The 19,459-nt window shown below is 35.4% G+C and overlaps 1 protein-coding gene across 1 annotated transcript in view; it reads right to left on the bottom strand.

Annotated features, from left to right (window-relative positions):
* Positions 1-565: 565 nt before the first annotated feature.
* LOC123564804 (papilin-like) overlaps positions 566-19,459 on the bottom strand; it is a 409,588-nt gene continuing 390,694 nt past the window's right edge. The window contains exons 37-48 of the mRNA XM_053520994.1: positions 18,845-19,033; positions 17,201-17,362; positions 13,871-14,028; positions 13,055-13,373; positions 11,104-11,247; positions 10,576-10,755; positions 9,596-9,712; positions 7,644-7,755; positions 6,604-6,758; positions 5,669-5,941; positions 4,626-4,901; positions 566-4,311 (exon numbers count right to left, since the gene is read on the bottom strand). Coding sequence (XP_053376969.1) covers positions 4,175-4,311; positions 4,626-4,901; positions 5,669-5,941; positions 6,604-6,758; positions 7,644-7,755; positions 9,596-9,712; positions 10,576-10,755; positions 11,104-11,247; positions 13,055-13,373; positions 13,871-14,028; positions 17,201-17,362; positions 18,845-19,033 — 2,222 coding nt within the window. The 3' untranslated portion in view covers positions 566-4,174. The remainder of the gene's footprint in view (positions 4,312-4,625; positions 4,902-5,668; positions 5,942-6,603; positions 6,759-7,643; positions 7,756-9,595; positions 9,713-10,575; positions 10,756-11,103; positions 11,248-13,054; positions 13,374-13,870; positions 14,029-17,200; positions 17,363-18,844; positions 19,034-19,459) is intronic.

Genomic DNA, 19,459 nt, shown 5'->3' with positions numbered 1-19,459 from the left:
TAGTCAGGAAATTGTTTGGCACGCGCAGACCTTTAAGATCCTTGTACGCTAGTTTGTAACAAAATGTCACATTTATGTACATCACAGGTTGTATTGATATTCATCTGAGTTCTGTGCCATGGCAGAAACCACCACCAGTATGTGACTAAACAGTTCTGTATCAAACTATCATCCTTTCAAAAAACAAAAGAAAACTATGTAAAGTATTATTAGACTGGGTTTGTAAGGAGTGTTCATTGAAGGTGCAACACCAGAAGTGCAGCTTATCACTTGTTACGAGAACACTTGCAAATACTTGTCTCTAGGTCTCCCTATCCACAAAGGTCTTGTTTGATACAGCTTTAACACTATTGAATTATGTAAATGGTCCGAAAATTAACCAAACCAGTTTCTAGGTTCAGTACCAGGGAATGATCTTAACTTCCCCCACATGCAGAAGTGGTGGAAGGCGGATGACTGGAGAAGTACCTTTTCTGTTAAATTGCCATGAAGAACACTTGCTTCTATCAGGGATTGAACTTTTAACCCTAGACTGGTAGGACCAAAAACAAAAACAAATCTGTCATAGAGTGTAGGACTTGTTTATTACACATAAGGGGAAAGATGGTACATACAATAATATAAACAGAGCTCAAATCACTGGCCTGAATGTGTGCTATATATAACATTTCTACCTCATAGCAAGAAGCTACTTGTACAAGACTTTGTTTTAAGGCAATCGAAGGCTTAAACAAATGTGATCTACAATATAAATTCTGTTTTCGAATGCTTGCGATGCCTGTAAACCATAAACTCAATAAGTCAAAACCTATCGAAATTTCCAATAAAATTAAGCAGCTTGAAAAAGATGAGTAAAACTAATGTAACGGGTACCGTTACAACGCTTAACAGCCCATCATCTCGCATAAAGCAGTTAGTCTATGTACATAATCTAAGTACTGGAATACTGTCTAATAAATCTTGATCCATGGCTTATTTTTTAACACGAGCAAATACACTGATTGCAGTTCGAATATAATTCCTACATTTCTTTTTTAAATAAAAATATTTTCCTAACTGCTAAAAATTGTTCACAGTATAAACTTTGGTACATTTATATAAATGGTTATGAGGTAATAAGTTAAATAGGCTTATGAGTAAAATGTTTAGCAAGATTAGATTTATAACTTGGTTTGAATCCCGACTGGAACAAGATTTTAAAATTTTCTCTAAGGAGGGATGTCTGGGTCAAAGTTACAACATGTACTAGTTTCAGAGACACGAAAGCAGTCAAGCTTTTGAGATAAGGTAGCATTATGCATATAATTATGTACTTCAAATTTTGTTGTCAAAACACATTTTATCATGAAGCAGAAATGAAAAACAATCTACATGGATTTCATAACATTTAATAATCATTCATACAGGCGTCTCAATCATGCGACGACAATCTGACGTACAATAAAGAAATATATGCTTGCAAATTTCAGCGTGGTAATGACCAATGTAAAAAAAAAAACGAGAACACTTTTACCCCATTTGGAATGTTTCAGTTTTCTGATGTAAGAACATACACTGTTTGCTGTCTCTGGTTCCCAACTGGTACTTAACATTAATCTTGCTTTTAACCCAATTTTGTTTCCCGGCTTCCCTTTTGTGTATCAAAAACAATGGGGTATAGTTGTTTCTTTCTAGATATCACTTTCTGCTTGTGCATGTAGTTTCTAGTGTATTACTGTATTTACATCAAACAAACTGGACAGTTTTTAAGAAACTCTAAATAAAGAAGCTGTAGATCTAAATTTGAACTAATAATAAAATAAATACGAGAGAACATAGAAAGCATTGCCATGTTGTAATATATCAAAACAGACAAACAGTGTATGTACCTGCGCCAGCTTATCACAAGTAATGGAGTTGAAAGTGTGTTAGAAAATAACAAGACAAGTTATAAAAGCAAAATTTACATGTACATATATAGTGCAGTTTACACAAATAACTTTGTGTACACAAAAGAATATATATGACATTCTGAACAGTGTACATGCCCAATATTATGTACACATAACATTATGTACAAACTGTACACAGATAATGTTGTGAACATGCATATTGTAGCAATAAAGCTGAACACAAAATGAATGTAATAGAATCAACAGAATGCAAGAAGTTGAAAATCTGTGAAAAAAGCAAACCTCGTAGACAAAAGGCACACCCTGTACAACTTTCTATAGGTTCTTAAAAAAAGAGAATTTTCAACCACTTACTCTCAACGCAGAATGTATTTTAATTTTGGAGATTTTAGGCATGCAGCACTATACAAAAAGCATTTTTTCCCAACAAGTTACCTAAATTTTAAATATTTTTTTTTTATTTCTTAAACCTGTTGACTTTCCTATAATAATGTTAGTGTTTTTCTACTTCCGAGTTGGATTCAGTTTCAATAAAACAAATTGCTGTTTTATTTACATACCCACATTTAACAGAAAATCCTTCAGACTCCCTGAGTAACAATGTCATTGGATAAACCATTATCCAGAGGGAATTCCCCCAAACAAGAAAAGTTTTACACACTGAATATTGTAGTCAACAGTATATACCCGCTTACTTCCCTTTAATATATTCCAGCCATTTGCAAAATAATCTCAGACAAAAGTTACTTCCCTTTTTTCTGCATCCAAGAAACTGCCACTAAACTTTGATTTAAGCATTGCTTTGAACTGACAACATGTTAATTTTATGAATAAAGTGAAATTTCAGAAAATTATGAAACTAAATGATAAACAAGAAAATTTACAACATATCTGCTTGATATAAGTCTTTTACATCCAATTATTGTTGAGATAAAACTTCATTGACTATTTTCCTTGACAGCACTGTTTCAAATAATACAAATATGTCCGGCAAAAAAATTCATTTAGGCTTTTTACTGTAAATAAGTAATTAAAACGAACAAAGTCATTCAATATTTCAGTCCGCTTAAGTTACCATTACAGACATAGAAAAACGCTGCTTAAAAATGTGCATAAAACACAAAGACGTCACCTGAAACAACACATTCAGTACAATACAGTGAACAGCAACATGTAAACAGTATAAAACATCTATTCTATTATATATAATATATACATGACAATAGTACACATAATAAATGCATAGAAATGAAACATTATGACTATTTCAGAAAAAAATGTAACTAAATAAATCCTAAACATGATGAAATACAAAATAATGGGAGTAGAGGGAAAAATAAACATCCATTCCTCCAATACAGAATCGCTGAATGCTATTTTTGCTCTATTTTCATCAAAATATGTCGTTAACAAAAAAAAACAAAAACGATTGGTTAACAAAATGAAAAATGAATACTGACTAAAATGTTTCATCTAGGAAGCCTAACTTTTCAACCCCCTTAGTTTATACCTCTAGATTTTACCATGCTCTACTTGTCAGTGCTAATAAAACTTTACTATCATCTCTTAATATTCAAGCCATTAGATCAAACTTTTCGATGTGTTTAGTTAATAGAATATTGACTATTAGTAAAGTGTGTACTAAGAATGTGTGCTTTTTTTATTCTAAGAGATCAGTATTTAGCACCTTTCGAAAACAAAACGATAATCTTCAGTTTAGTAAAAACAACATAATGAAAAGGTTAAAAAATAATAAGAGTGAAAATAATATAAATCGACTGTAAAACAGTTTCTGTACAATTTATCCACTAACAACTGGGGTAGCACTAAACTGTGATTCACTTGTGAATATATATCGTGAAAATACAACAGCACAATATTTCGAAAAAGATACATTTTCTTTGAACATGTACACAGCAGTTTACGTGCTTCTTAAATACATGTCTAAAGTTTCATTTGATTAAGAAAGCCCTAGCCTTTATGGCGGACTGACTTAGGGTAATTGTGTCTAAGGAAGAATTACCTCCCTTTTTTAAAAATACAACCTAATGACAGTACATGTACTATAGATATTGTACATAAACGCTATGTAGTATACAAATTTCTGATCATAAATCAAGGGCTCAACGCGAAACTAGTCTAAGTGCATATAGAAATAGAAGCAGATAGACTAGTTTCGCATTGAGGACGCGAAATAGCTGTTTGGTATAAAGCTTATAGGAGTATTACATAATTTATTCTTGTGATGCAAAAATATGTAAAAAAAAAAATGTTTATGAGAGTTATTCCCCATTGAAGTGTCGTCTGCAACTTGCACAGCAGATCTTAGAGTACATTGTATATCCACAGAGACGAGCAGTTACTATCAGTCGACATTTCATTAGAGATGTCCTGTCTTCGCACTTGTCGTCTGGCATTACTAAAATAGAAAACAGTCATAGTTCAATCAAGCCTGAAACTTTCATCACAATCGAGGTAAAACAAATTAGTATAAACTAATGAATATCACCTTAATAGCTGAGCATTTAAACAACATATCATTGTATTTAAATTCTCTTAATGTTCCTTAAATATTTATCTTAGACATGATGAAGTTACGATAACAAAATATTTTATTGAATGTTGAAAATAATGTCTTGAAAAGATATTTATACTCAAGTGTCTGATTTTTTTTTGTTTAATATAGTATTCAATCTGCAGATATCCAAAGTATTATGCTATGTTTGTACAAACCTTTTGGAACCACTTGTACAGAAGTAGAGGTTTCGATCTTTTCTTCTGTGTTGGCCACTATGCAAGAGTATGTCCCTGTGTCACGAGTCGTAACATCCCTGATTGTTAACTGACCATCGCTACTGATGAAAACATTCCCACCAGTTGTGAGGGGACGTCCCATCTTCTCCCAAGTGATTGTGGGAACTGGGTAGCCACGCCCCTCACATGTGAGCTTAATACGGCCTCCCTCCATTACACGTCCATTATCATTCTCAATTCTGGCCACTAACATTTCTGTAATACAGTGGATACAAAGAAAGATGATTAAATTTGTGCGGAATTATTTCATTGAAAGAAACAAATTTTTATTACTGTATTTTTGCTACAAACTCCAAATTTATAACTATATTCTTTTAAATGTGTCAGAGTCTGACTGATGTCAGAATCTCAAGTCTAAGGTTATGAAGTAGAGTTGCAAAGCAAGTATCAGAATGCTACCCTATCATCGGTCAGTCTTAACCTCATAATCAACAAATCAGATTGTGGCAATATAAGACTGATCTTGAAACTATGTTTTATATAACCTCTGGCTAAAATGTCCCAGGCAGCTTTAATGTCACAAGAGTTTGTTTTGAAGTGTTGTTTTTCAATAGTATTTTAGCAGGCAATTGACCTTACCAGTGTTCCTACATTCTGTTCCTGTACTAACTTGTTCCATGCAGGTAACTACAAACTTCTCCACATGAATATGAATGATTTAAGACAAAATATCTTCAAAAAAAGCATCATAAAGAACAAAAGCCATATCCAGGCATAAACTCTCGACCAAAAGATCCACAAAATTAGCGCTCTCCTTATTGAGCTAAGTGGCCAGTCTGCGTAAAACCACTGAAATTTAGCAAGTCAATTGGAAGGTACCATCGTTCTGGTTTTGGCAAGGCTGGAATCAACTACAGTAAGCAGTAAGTGAATGGAAGGCAGCAAACATAAGCTGCAGTAAAGGCTTCTTTACAAATGAAGTATGTCCTAGATTTTTGAAACATGGTATAGAGCAACTATACCTCTGAGTTCCAGTTTGATTGTTTTCTGTACTGGTGTAGAAACTCCATTATCAGCAGTACATGTGTAGCTGTCTATATCCTCTTCTGTTGCCCTGCGTATCAGCAGTGTTCCATTACTGAAGGTCTCGTAATGGCCACCAGATCTGATATCAGTGAGGGACTTCTGCCAACTAACTCTCGGTTTAGGGTTACCATACACTTCACAGTGCAAGAAAGCTTGACGATTTGGTTTCACCATGATCTTGTCAGGTCCAGGCAAAATACCAATTGGAACTGAAATATAATTTTAGTGTACTCCTTTCACCAAATTTGCATCATCAAGCCTAAGCAGTTCAGGTATCAAAATTGTATTTTAGTTTTTCTACAAAATAAAAATTTTGCAAAAGTAAAAATTTCAGCAAAGCTAACTGCCTTTTTGATAGATTGCAAAGTTTAAAACTGTATCGACTATGAATTTTATCACTTAATCTATTCTAATACATTATTTAGAGGTCAGTATATGGTAAAGGTGTTGCCTTAGGGCCATAATGATGGCTGGGGTATTCATTACGGCCATGATGGCATGCCTGGTTCAATTATGAATCTAGGTGTGCCATAATGGTCAGTAGACACACTCTGGCTGTCTACTGATGCATTATAAAGGTTAATTACTATAGGAAATCAGAACATGCAAGAACATTGGGAAAATTACGCCAATTTCAGTTGATTAAGTCAGAGTAGATCTATTAAAGGAATTTAATGTTTTGTCAATACCGATCATAAGGTATACAATACTGAACCTTTTTACACGATCACAGGAATAACAAACTTAACCAGGTAACTGACAAACAATAATCCTTTGTCACCAAGTAAGTGAATAGTTATATAAAAACACTTTTTTCAGCTGTAATCCTCATGAAAAATAACAGTTATTCTATCGGCTGATAGGTTTTTACCTTGAACTTGCAGCATATACTGGTAGATTGTTGGTCTTCCACTTCTGCCCGCTACATGACATGCATACATGCCGTCATCTTCTATAGTTGCGGAAAATACTTCAACTGTACCATCTGGGTTTACACGACGTCTGCTGTTAGATTCTACCAATTTTCTGAAAAATTCCATTATATTCTTTTCTATATAACCGGAATCTTAACACATAAATCCTTGGAAATTGTGTACTGTGAATTAGGAAATACCGTATTCATGAAAATTTTATTTTAGCTAATATAATTTGAGCCGCATCATGAGAAGACCAACATAGTGCATTTGCAACCAGCATGGATCCAGACCAGCCTGCGCATCCGTTCAGTCTGGTCAGGACCCACGCTGTTCGCTTTCAAAGCCTGTTGCAATTAGAGAAACCGTTAGCAAACAGTATGGATACTGACCAGACTGCGCATCTGGATCCATGCTGGTCACAAACGCACTATGTTGGTTTTCTTATGGTGTGGCTCATTTCATCATCAAAGTTACATGCAAACTAAAAACTCTCATGAATCAACTATAAAGTGGGAATTCTTAACAAACGAATAAAGCTGTTGTCTACCAAACTACGAAATAAAAGTGATGCGACATCAACTGTATGTTTACTTTTTGTTTGTCCTGTTTAGCAAATACGGTATATTAACCCTTAGCATGCTAGATAAATTGTCGTCTGCTGGAAATGTCATCTGCTAAAATTGTAAAGTTCATTCAATTTGCTCCAAAATTGAAAGAAATATTGTCAGAGTAGCAAACAGCTTGGAACCTGATCAGACGCTGATTTAATCGGCGTCTGATCTGGTTCCAAGCTGTTTGCAAAGGCTGTTAAATTTGCCTGCAGCAGGCTAAGGGTTAACAAAGACAGAAAGTCTCTCATTTTTTATTCTTTCATAAGTCAGCATTTCCTGAGATCTTTGTCAAAATCTAACACAATTAATCGAAATTAACAAAACTCATAACCAAAATTTCCCGAGCCAAGACTTAATACAGTGAAATGACTCATCTTACTCACCCTTCTCTATACCATGTTACATTGTTACCATAGCGACATGTCAAGGTCACACTCTTTCCAGGGATGGCAGGGACAATAGTTTCACCGCCAGTTTGACGATCACCTTCATATTCTGCAAACAATGAATACAAAATGTATGTTACACACAGAAACCACCAATAACAGCAATAATAATTTTACTTGCAATAAAACTCACAACTGACAGTCACATAATAACGGTATATAACTAGGTTGATCCAATAACCAAATACTAACTAAAAGAAAATGTTACACATATATGGAGTGGGTCTATTTTCATTGTCCATACCTTAGCAAGGGCAGATTCAAGAGGAGGAGCATATCCTGTGCAACCACGGCACCATAAAACTGGTCAAGCATACCCTTTTACAGACATGAGTCATTTTAAGAAATATGTTCAGCTCACTTCACTCACAAAACACTAAACTAGTAGTATTATGATTGCTGAAGTGGAAGGCTTGGACAACAGTCAAACTAAAAGCTATCACTAGGGCTAATACAAGTGATTTTTTGATAATTTACAATTTAAAAGATAACACTGTGTCAAATTTTTAGGCTGAAATGTGCGCGAGACTGCACAATTTGAGATATACTTGAAATTTTTTTCTGAGTTAGCATATCCCTTGACACTCCTTGAAACTGCACACCCCTTCCTCAACCAAAATCCTGGATTTGCCCATGTTTAAAATGATGTTTTAATGCAATGAAGTTAATTGGCTCATCAACAATCTTACTGTTTAATATAAATTGCCAAGCTTAATTAAGAGTTTTTACCACTGGTAACTGCACTACAAAAACTAGTAATGAACAAGGCAGTCTGAAAGACAGCTAAATCCCCCACCACTGCTATGGATAGTGAAAGGGTAAATCTTTGACCTTAAGCTGTGACCTTGACCTTGAACTGACAAGGCTGACTCATGAATTCTGCACAACGTCTTGATATGGTGATCATTTGACCAAAGTTTCATGAAAATCCTTCAAGGGGTTTAGGAGATACAGAGCTCAAATCTTTGATCTTCAGTGGTGACCTTGACCTTGAGTTGACATGGCTGACTCATGAGTTCTTGTTGAGGTGATCATTTGACCAAAGTCTGATGAAAATCCTTCAAGGGGTTTAGGAGATACAGAGTGGACACAAACTAGAAGGCTCAAACCTTTGACCCTAAGTTGTGACCTTGACCTTGAGCCGGCATGGCTGACTCATAAGTTCTGCACATCGTATTGATGTCGTGATCATTTGACCCAAGTTTTATAAAATTCATTCAAGGGGTTAAGGAGATATAGAGCAGACACAAAATGGAAGGCTCAAACCTTTGACCTTCAGTTGTGACCTTGACCTTGAGCCGGATTGGCTGACTTACAAGTTTTGCACATCGCCTTGATGAGGTTATCGTTTGACCCAAGTTTGATGAAAATCCTTAAAGGGGTTTAGGAGATATAGAGCGGACACAAAATGGAAGGTTCAAACCTTTCACCCTAAGTTGTGACCTTGACCTTGAGCCGGCATGGCTGACTCATGGGTTTTGCACATTGTCTTGATGAGGTGATCATTTGACCCAAGTTTTATAAAATTCCTTCAAGGGGTTTAAGAGATATAGAGCGGACACAAAATGGAAGGCTCAAACATTTGACCTTGAGTTGTGACCTTGACCTTGAGCCAACAAGGCTGACTCTTGGGTTCTGCACATCGTCTTGATGAGGTGATCATTTGACCCAAGTTTCATGAAAATCCTTCAAGGGGTTTAGGAGATATGGAGCGGACACAAAGTGTTATGGACAGATGGACGGAAGGACGGACGGAGACCATACCTATAACCCCCCACCACTTGTGGTGGGGGATTAATAACATAATAAGCCTTTCCCCCACATCTATTGTACAATATGTATTCCCTGTGAAATTCCTGATTTATCATTCTGGTGAATTAAATGCCAACCTAGACAATTTGATCCTTGTGCATCGAGACGCGGTGTACGTCCATCTAAACAACATCGGTAAGTGGTACGTCTACAGTCGTATGGAGGTCTTTCTGTACGTGGAGGTGGTGTTGTTACTTAAAAAAAAAATCAAATACTAGTTTATAACTGCCGTCAGTATAGTGAAATTTTTATGCTTACCTTTTTTTTTATATACCTCATTAGAATTTGACCATGTCACTTTGTTCTCTTATACTGAATTTCTCATAAGAAGGCAAAAGAGAAATACACCCCATTTTTCAATCAAGTTGGCATACAGTCACTATAAATTAATACTGAAGAACTGTCATGAGCAGGAAATTATATTGCAAAGAACAGCATATAAACCAAGCATCATCTAATTCAATACCTATCCTTCTTTCACAATTCATTCTCAAAATGAGCCGCGCTATGGGAAAACCAACATAGTGGCTTTGCGACCAGCATGGATCCAGACCAGCCTGCGCATCCATGCAGTCTGGTCAGGACCCGTGCTGTTCGCTTTCAAAACCTACTGGAATTAGAGATACTGTTAGCGAACAGCATGGATCCTGACCAGACTGCGCGGATGCACAGGCTGGTCTGGATCCATGCTGGTCGCAATGCCACTATGTTGGTTTTCCCATGGCGCGGCTCAAATGTGTGGAACTCTCCTGTAATACAACTGAAAAGCACCATTTTTGAATTATTGTTGTAGAACAAAACGAATAATCAAATGATTTTATAAATAAATATTAATACCGATTTTTTCTGCGTAGAAATAAAATCGTAATTATTTAGGCAGGAATTATCTGGGTTTTCTCGATGCTATTTTTAGACAATTTGTCCTTATGTCTGTCATTTGGAATGCCTCAGTTACAACAGCAAATTTATCACTGATGTCATAGTATCATTCAGATTCCTTATGGTGGAACACTTATCAGCTGGTGAAACAGACACAAAATATGCAGAAAGTTCTTACTTTGTGTTTCTGTGCATTTGCTCTGACATTCTGGTTCGTCCATGAAATTGTTGGCATTTCCCTCGTTACATCCTCCATACCAGAAGCGATCACAACGCTGTATCTCTGTATTGAAATACCAACGTACCTCCCAGTCGGAACAGCTTCCTGGGTCCTTGGGTAGACTACATATATCATAACCTGAAATATAAGGTACTTAATTTCAAGTAAATTTACATAATCAGATAATAAACTATTTTCAACAGATATTGACAGAATCTCGAAGAAACATGTTTTCTACAATTTTACAATTAATCTGAAGCTTTTACATCAATCTTTATATTATGAATGTCTCAAACCTTAGTTGTTTTTTTTTTTGATTTTGCAAAAAAATTTCAAGCACATTTCAGATTAAGAGCATTTGCTAGAAGTTTACTCAAACTGTATTGAATTTTCACACTGATCACCTATTCACAATTTTTTTCCATTTTGAAAAATCTTAAATTGTTAATATTTTTGTGTTAAATGTATCATAAAATTTGAAAATACCTAGAGGGTTCATACAAGTTTGTCCACATCCATTATTACAACATTTCTGGGACCCACCACATTCCCCATCATTCTGACATTCCTCGACACATATACCAAAAGTGTCGGATTCTATTACAGGACATTCACCTGCCTTTAAAATCACTGAAAAAGCAGAAAAAAGTGTTTTACATACACAATCATCACGCCAGACAAATATTCTCTACATTTCTGAAAAACAAATGCCCTTAACATTGTCCTTGCCTGTGACCTAGGGGCCTCCGTGGCCAATTACTTGCCGTTCATCAATGTGGTTTCGTGCCTCACTGGGGGTGTTGAATTCTTCATGTGAGGAAGCCATCCAGCTGGATTACAGAAGGTCTGTGGTTCTACTCAGGTGCCCGCTTGTGATGAAATAATGCATGGAGGGGCACCTGGGGTCTTCCTCCACCATCAAAGCTGGAAAGGTCACCATATGACCTATAATTGTGTTGGTGCGACATTTTACCCAACAAAATAAATAAATAAATTGCCTGTGATCTTGCCCTGGATGTATGGATCCAGCCCTTGCTCATTATTCTTAACATGTGTATAGTTTGTTTGTAATCCCTTGACCCTTTAAACATATAGCTGAGACAAAGTGTTTCTGACAGACAAACAAACCAACAAATAATTAATAAAGTGTGATTAACCCTTAGCCTGCTGGTGGCAAATTATTTTGCCTTTGTGACCAGTGCAGACCAAGATCAGCCTGCACATCTGTGCAGGCTGATCATAGTCTGCACTGATCGCTATTCAGTCAGTAAATGTTTAGTGAAAACCCCTGATAATAAATGGTACTGATGAAATTGAATGATGGACAAGTCCATTTTAGAAATTTAGCAGGCTTAAGGTCAATACACTCGAAACCCTTTATAACGCTATTCGATATACCGCGGTATTCGGTATAACGCGGTACGGTCTTGGCTTCCAAATTAAAAAAAAACAAAAAACTAGTCCGCCGATGTTATTTAATTTGACCATAACCAGCGTTAAAACTGCAGGTACCTGTGTACTTAAACACCTTTGCCATGACAACTATGACAAAAAATCAATAACCGTCTGCTAGCTTACTTGTTTGGTAACGCCTATGTTAAATTTTGAATACATGTAGACATGTGACAATTAGGCAATCAACACCGTGTCAAAATTACATTGTTTGCATTGATAACAAGCGTGTAACATTGGTCAGCTATCAAGCCGTTTAAGTTTGCATCAATTAAGCAGACGACATGAAAATTTGAGTGAATAAAAAAATCAAACAACATGTCCAGTTTTGTAATAAAATGCAGCCGTTTTTCGTAATCATCCCATTCTCATTTTTTTATTATCGTAGATCTAGATTATTTTACTATTTTCTATCTTATTAAACCATTTTGTAAAACTGTTCGCGTTTTTTCTCCTTCGTAACTCTACATTTTTATTTATTTTCCACGTGTTTAAAAACCCCGCGCTATTGTAATTTACACGACCTTCTCACACAGCGTTATATGTTTACTTCCGGGATTCAGAATTTCAACTTTCTTTTAGAATTACGACGAAATGGGAAGATGACACAGCGTCATAATTTTTTAAATGTATTTTCCAGTAGCATATAAGGTAAATCAATGTCCCGTTTATACCCTTAGAATTTGTTATTTAAAAGGAAGCAGCGTTCAAAATACGTCTAATGCATTACGGGTGGGTGGGGTATTGCGCAATCGGCATATACGGCCAACCCGCGTTATAAATTTAACCCCGCTAGATCCGCGGGTCTCGAACCTTGGACCCCGACGACAGCGTTATAAAGGGGTCCCAGTGTATATGCCTCCCTCTGAAGGAATAAAAAGCACATGCACAATTATGTTGATAAATACTAAAGTAAAACTGTTTTACACAAAAAAATACAACTCTGAAGTACATGCTTAAAAGTTGACTGACAACTTTCACCTACCTAATTGTCTAGTCCTGTTTCTTGCATTGTCGCTCCATTCACTTAGGTATGGAGGATCATTTACACGCACATTAAATTCATATTCTGTGTCGGGTCGCAGTCCATTAACATGCCCTCTCAAGTCAGTTGTATTCAAGTACTCATACTGTCCAAGACCATAACTATAGTAACGGATGGTATAGTATCGGCTGTCTCTAATCTTTTGGTCACGTCCCAGGGAAGGATCATACCAGGTTAAATGGATGGCATCATTGGATATGGTGTTGGCATAAATACGCTCTGGTGCCATTTCATCTGGTAGTCTACGGTTGTCTTTAACCTTAAGGTGTACAATGGTTGTAAATTAAATTCATTCTATATGTCTAGAACTAACATGAGAAGTTATTTCTGTTCAATGTTCTTAATTAACAGCAATATCAAACACTTCCATTCTAATTTTGAACCATTAACACCAAGTTCATGCTCCAAAGAAGAGGAAATTTAGGTTTACTTGGCCGAGTTACTTGGTGATCAAAGAAGTGGTTTTTAATGTATTTAATCTTAAAACAACCACACTCCTACATGCCTTTTTACTGTGAAATATTTTTAGGTTCCCTCATTTATGATTTTCCAGACCCTGAGATAGATCTCAGGTTCCCTGACAATTTGACCAAACTCCTGGTTTCATAGGCACTTTGCGACATTTTTGGTTTCCAGGGCAAAAAGAAATACTTCCCAAACACTTGGCATAAAACTGCATTTCTGGTCCCCATGAAATCATTCAACATAACTATTCTAGCTCCCTGTACTCACAGAGTTACCAAGTATTTAACTTTACTTACTGACTGGATCAATACACCTGAGACCACATCCATGGTGGCAACATTTCTGGTTCCCTGGACAGGTTGAGTCATCCTGGCAAGTTGGGGCGCAAGCACCAAGTAGACCCTGCCAGTCAGTCCTTGCCGGGCAAAATCCAGTCTTCACTGCAGGACCTGTAAGCAAGGGCAGATCAGCAGGTTATGAAAAAATAATTTTGAAATAAATGGTATGAAGGGGTAGGGTGTGGAAAAGGAATGAATGCTATTGGCTTGCATATATTATAAACAACTGATCATGACCAATGATCATGAAGAGCTAAATGCAATCTATGCCCTGGGGAATGTGCAATACAGTAGAGTATACTTGAAATGCTATATGCAATCTATGTCCTTGACTATCGTAAATAGATAAAATATACATGTGTAATGAATACCTTTACACTACTATATATGTTGTTTTTCACTAGTCTATGAGCAACATATACAATGAAACAACATAGATCATCAATAATCCAAAAACCCTGATCATTTAGTCTCAGCTATTTTTACATCTATGTACTTTCACTCCCAAAGCAATCATACATACCGTATTTTCCCGAATTAAGGCCCCCCCTCTAATTAACGCCCCCCACCCGTTTTGGAGGGAAAAAAAGTCAACAAGAACGAAAAAAAAATCACCTACCTCATTTTTAAAAGTCCACATAATAAGTAATTTACAGTAAGTATCCAATGTATTAAGAATTAAACACACTTTTAAACAGTCCATGTACCGTAAATCCAAAACGTTTATACTAAGTACAGTACGTATCCAATCATCAAATAGAAAATTAAATGGTAAATCCATTTTTGATTTGTTTTTGCACCACCCGCGCACAAGCTTCCCGTCGACTTTAAACAAATCTGCGGCAAAGTGTTAACCTTTTCTTCGGCAGTTTTAATAACTTTTAATTTAAAAGCTGACACATTTATAAGCAGCGTGTCAAACCACTGACATTGTGTATTGCTACCCGCATGTACTAAGGAAAATATTATCGGAGTACACAGCTGTTTGGGTATGGTGACGTAATGAGTAATGTCGCGAGCGTGTCACGGAATACATGAGGTACCGTATTTAAATGCATAATTTTAAGACAAACTGCATTAAATTGGATGCCAAATAATTACGTTTTGGGGGAATTAAACAACACAGAAACACTTTACAGTTGGTTTGAACGATGTTTTTAAGTTTTGTAAAAATTTTCATTTTTTATTTTTTTTTACCTCAAATGAACGCCCCCTCTTTGGAAAATGTAACGCCCCCGGGGGCGTTTATTCGGGAAAATACGGTAATGAGGGTAATTTTTTCTTTGCTGTTTCTGGCAAACTACATCACACCAGTATATTTCTCCAAACCTTTGACAACGTGTAACACTTTTTACTTATGCCAACTTTTTGAAGTCTTGACAACAAAAGAGCATCAGATAACTTAAGCATTTTGCCAGGAGCTGTGTTTGCTGGAAACAATGACGTTTTACTCAAAACTGTATAAGTTTCAAAACAGTTTAACTAACTTCCATTATCTGTGAATCAATATATATATAAATTTCTCTAATGCACAACAGAGTAAAACCTGATAAAGGGACATGTTCATAAAATCGAATCAATTTAAACTTTCACTTAGTGCTGAAACCTCTCGTGATTATTAAGTTTTTTAGATAAATGTTTTTGAATTTAAGTTACTTTCGAAACAATAATTTCAAAATGAAAAATGTTATTTATGATAGAAATTTCCTGGTTACAAAAAAAACAAATAAAAAGCTACAGTGCAAGTGACCAATGTGAATTGCAGAACATTAAATACTAATAAGCAAAAGGTAAGATAAGGATTATAGTCTGAAGGATAATAGAAATACATGATCACATATAAAATTAATATATCTAAACATTAAGTCATTAAGTAAACTTAACATTCTCAAATCAATAAAAGGTAAAGGTCTGTTGAAGAAAAAGTCTTTAAATGTCAACTATTTTTGAGGTCAGCTGAGAGCTCGTCTCTTATAGACTGAAGCAGATCTTCTTTTTGTACTTTTATTCTGCCTAGAGACAAGGTTGCTTAATCTCGTTTCCTCTCGGATATGATAGCAGCAGACAGTGTTTCAACAGAAACTGTTACCCTAACCCTGATATGATAGCAGCAGACAGTGTTTTACTGAAACTGTTACCCTAACCCTGATATGATAGCAGCAGACAGTGTTTCTACTGAAACTGTTACCCTAACCCTGATATTATAGCAGCAGACAGTGTTTTTACTGAAACTGTTACCCTAACCCTGATATTATAGCAGCAGACAGTGTTTTTACTGAAACTGTTACCCTAACCCTGATATTATAGCAGCAGACAGTGTTTTACTGAAACTGTTACCCTAACCCTGATATTATAGCAGCAGACAGTGTTTTACTGAAACTGTTACCCTAACCCTGATATTATAGCAGCAGACAGTGTTTTTACTGAAACTGTTACCCTAACCCTGATATTATAGCAGCAGACAGTGTTTTACTGAAACTGTTACCCTAACCCTGATATTATAGCAGCAAACAGGATGTTCACAACTTTTTAGCCTAAAAAAAACATGAAAATCTTATGACCCTCCATAAAAATATCGGGGGTTGCCATGTGACTTCCTTTTAACCAATGAAAATACTAGAATCTGGTGGGAGGTAAAACAAAAGATGTTTAACCCTTACCATGCTAAATTTCTATAATGAACTTGTCCATCTTCCAATTTGGACAGTACCATTAACTGTTAAAAGGGTTGATTACCAAAAAGATACTGACTGAATAGCAAACAGTGCAGATCATGATCAGACAGCACGGATGTGCAGGCTGATCATGATCTACACTGGTCGCAAAGGCAGAACCAATCATGTCCAGCATGGTAAGGGTTAAAGGCTTAGTTCAAGACGCTAAACAAAATGTCTTTAATTCAAGAAAATATTAAGCAATTATCACAATAAAAATATTCAAGTAAATAAATCTTCCATGTCAGCAAAAACACACAGAAAAAAAACAATTCAATATGAAGTAAGTAAAACATTAACAGTGACGTCTAATAAAAAATAAACAAGAAAAACTATGAATGAAGTTAGACTTGATTTTAGTGTGGAAATTTGATATAGCTGAAGCAGACGACATTTACAAGCTTGAGTAACTAGAAAGAATATGTGTAAGTAAAATATCCGAAATCTATACAAGACTTCTTTCTAGCGATATTGGGAGTATTTCAATAATGATTTCAGTAGAGATACATTTCAGGATAGATAGGTACAAGTCATCTGGCTAGTTATACGTAGCTACATCAGGTGCTTACGTCTGATCTCCCTTGCTTCGGGCTCTATACAGACACGGCTACATGCAACAATGCAGCATTTTTCACTGCCAGGACAGTCTCTGTCTGACCGACACTGTTCTATACAGCGCCTATTTCTGCTTAAACCTCGGAAACTTGGACATGTGCCTCTTTTATCATAAACTGTCGGAAACATATAACAGTATTATGTCATAAACAGAATGGAATGTACAAGCACAAAAATACTGCGTTACTAAATTTTTAAAAATACTATGTTAGTAATTTTTTTTTTTGTTGCCGAGATTTCTCATTTGTGATGTGAATACAAGCATTTCAACTTTTTATCGCTTAAAATAAATAACGGGAAATGTCCAAGCATCATGTGAAAGAATGATACTAGCTTGAAAAGAAATGTCAAATTCTTTGCAGCAGACGACATTTTTCTTGTCATTATGACAGAAAAAAACGTTATTATGTCAGTTTAAAACGCTGTATTTTTGTCTGGATATGATTCAGAGAACATGCAAAGTAAACATCTTATAATTAGTGTTATACACTCGGATATTCATCCATGCATAACTACACATGCAAACATAGGTATGTAAAAATGTTCTGAATGTGCATACGCTTTATGCTCTATCCTTAACATAATAAATAAGAAAAGGTACAGGGCACAACATAATCATTTCAAACATCACAAAACAATTCAGAACAACTCAAGACTAAACAGGTCTCAAAAATGACAAACAACAGTTGAAGAAAAAAGCCACATCAATATTTTTCGCTGCAGTGAAACTACTGTCAATATTTTCACCGGATATTATACCTGTTGTCTCTTCATATCCTTGTGTATTAATTTCCCCCTGATCTGCAGCTTTAAAGTAGATCCAAATTTAAATGATATGCCTTTAAAATAAATATTTTCAGCAAAGTCCCTGCTTCCTTGCTTTATTTTTTCTTTTATATATCGAGTATCAAAGATTTTTTTTTATAAATGTTTACTTTTTTTGCACTGTAAACAAGTTTAATTTGAGAATAAACAATATTACAACACAATCTAACTCAAATTGTCAGAACATGATTTTCTAGCTTTAAAATTTGCCTTTTCCATTTTCGACAATTTTCTTACTTATGTCAGTTTCAACACTGAAATAGTCATATCTTAGTTAAAATCGTGCTTTTAAGTATCTATGCACCAGGTTCCAATTTGCATACACCTTCACCGAATTTCATTCCACATTTTTAGCGGTCAAACTCCTTTTTTTTTTGTTAGTTAGCACAACATGTATACAGCTGAAACTATGAAGTCCCATAAAAAATCTCCGACTTCAGTCAAAATGGCTATTTGTAGAGATAAGAATAAAAAAAATGAAAAATTTGCTGCGAATAATATAGTAGATTGGATATACCTTAAATCCATGAAAATAGCGATAATTTCACAGTAATCAACTTGAAAAATATTATTTTACTAGAAGTCAGGATTTCTGTCACATGAGATCTGTCTACGAAAAAGTTCTGTATTTATGAATGCAAAATTTATATTTTTGCAACTTTGCTTTCATTTATCATGATTCAACTGTATAACACAACATTTTTTTTTACTGACATTTACCACCACAGTTATGATAAACAACACAAGAAAACTTTTTTTTTTTTTCCTATTACCTGGTGGAGCTCTATCTCTCATCAATGGCTGACAACGTCTTTCGCATGCGTCTTTTGTCTCGAAACTATTTGCGTTACCATCACAACCACCATAAACAAATTCCTTACACTTCTGAGCACTGTAGTCAAAGTAGAACCTCTGGACACTGGCCATACAGTTACCAGCTCGCTTAGGCTGCAGACAGACCTCTGAAAAGATAATATAACTGAGCAATGAAGTACATGAAAATGACCCTTTCCTGTCCTCATACTGTCTAACAAAGCAGAAAATATGACTGCATTAATTTTACTTATTTAATGAAAAAAGGTGTCCCGTAATGTTACAACAAATATTTGTTCTTCCATATCCATTAAACAGACTCAAACTTACTGCTTTTGACATTTTCTTTAAAATATATGAATATTTGATTCTTTAACCTTTAGCCTGCTGGTGGCAAGTGATTTTGCTTTTGCAATCAGTACAGACCAAGATCAGCCTGCATGGATCTGCACTTTTTGCTAATCAGTCAGTAAATTTTCACTGAAAACCCCTTTGAAAAGTAAGTGGCACTGCCCAAATTGAATGATGGACCAGTCCATTTTAGAAATTTAGCAAAGGTTAATACCATATAAATT

Source organism: Mercenaria mercenaria, chromosome 1 (assembly GCF_021730395.1).
Source record: "Mercenaria mercenaria strain notata chromosome 1, MADL_Memer_1, whole genome shotgun sequence".
In the NCBI taxonomy this organism is placed as follows: domain Eukaryota; kingdom Metazoa; phylum Mollusca; class Bivalvia; order Venerida; family Veneridae; genus Mercenaria; species Mercenaria mercenaria.
The sequence above is the reverse complement of the archived record's forward strand: the minus strand, read 5'-3'. Positions and strand labels throughout refer to the sequence as shown.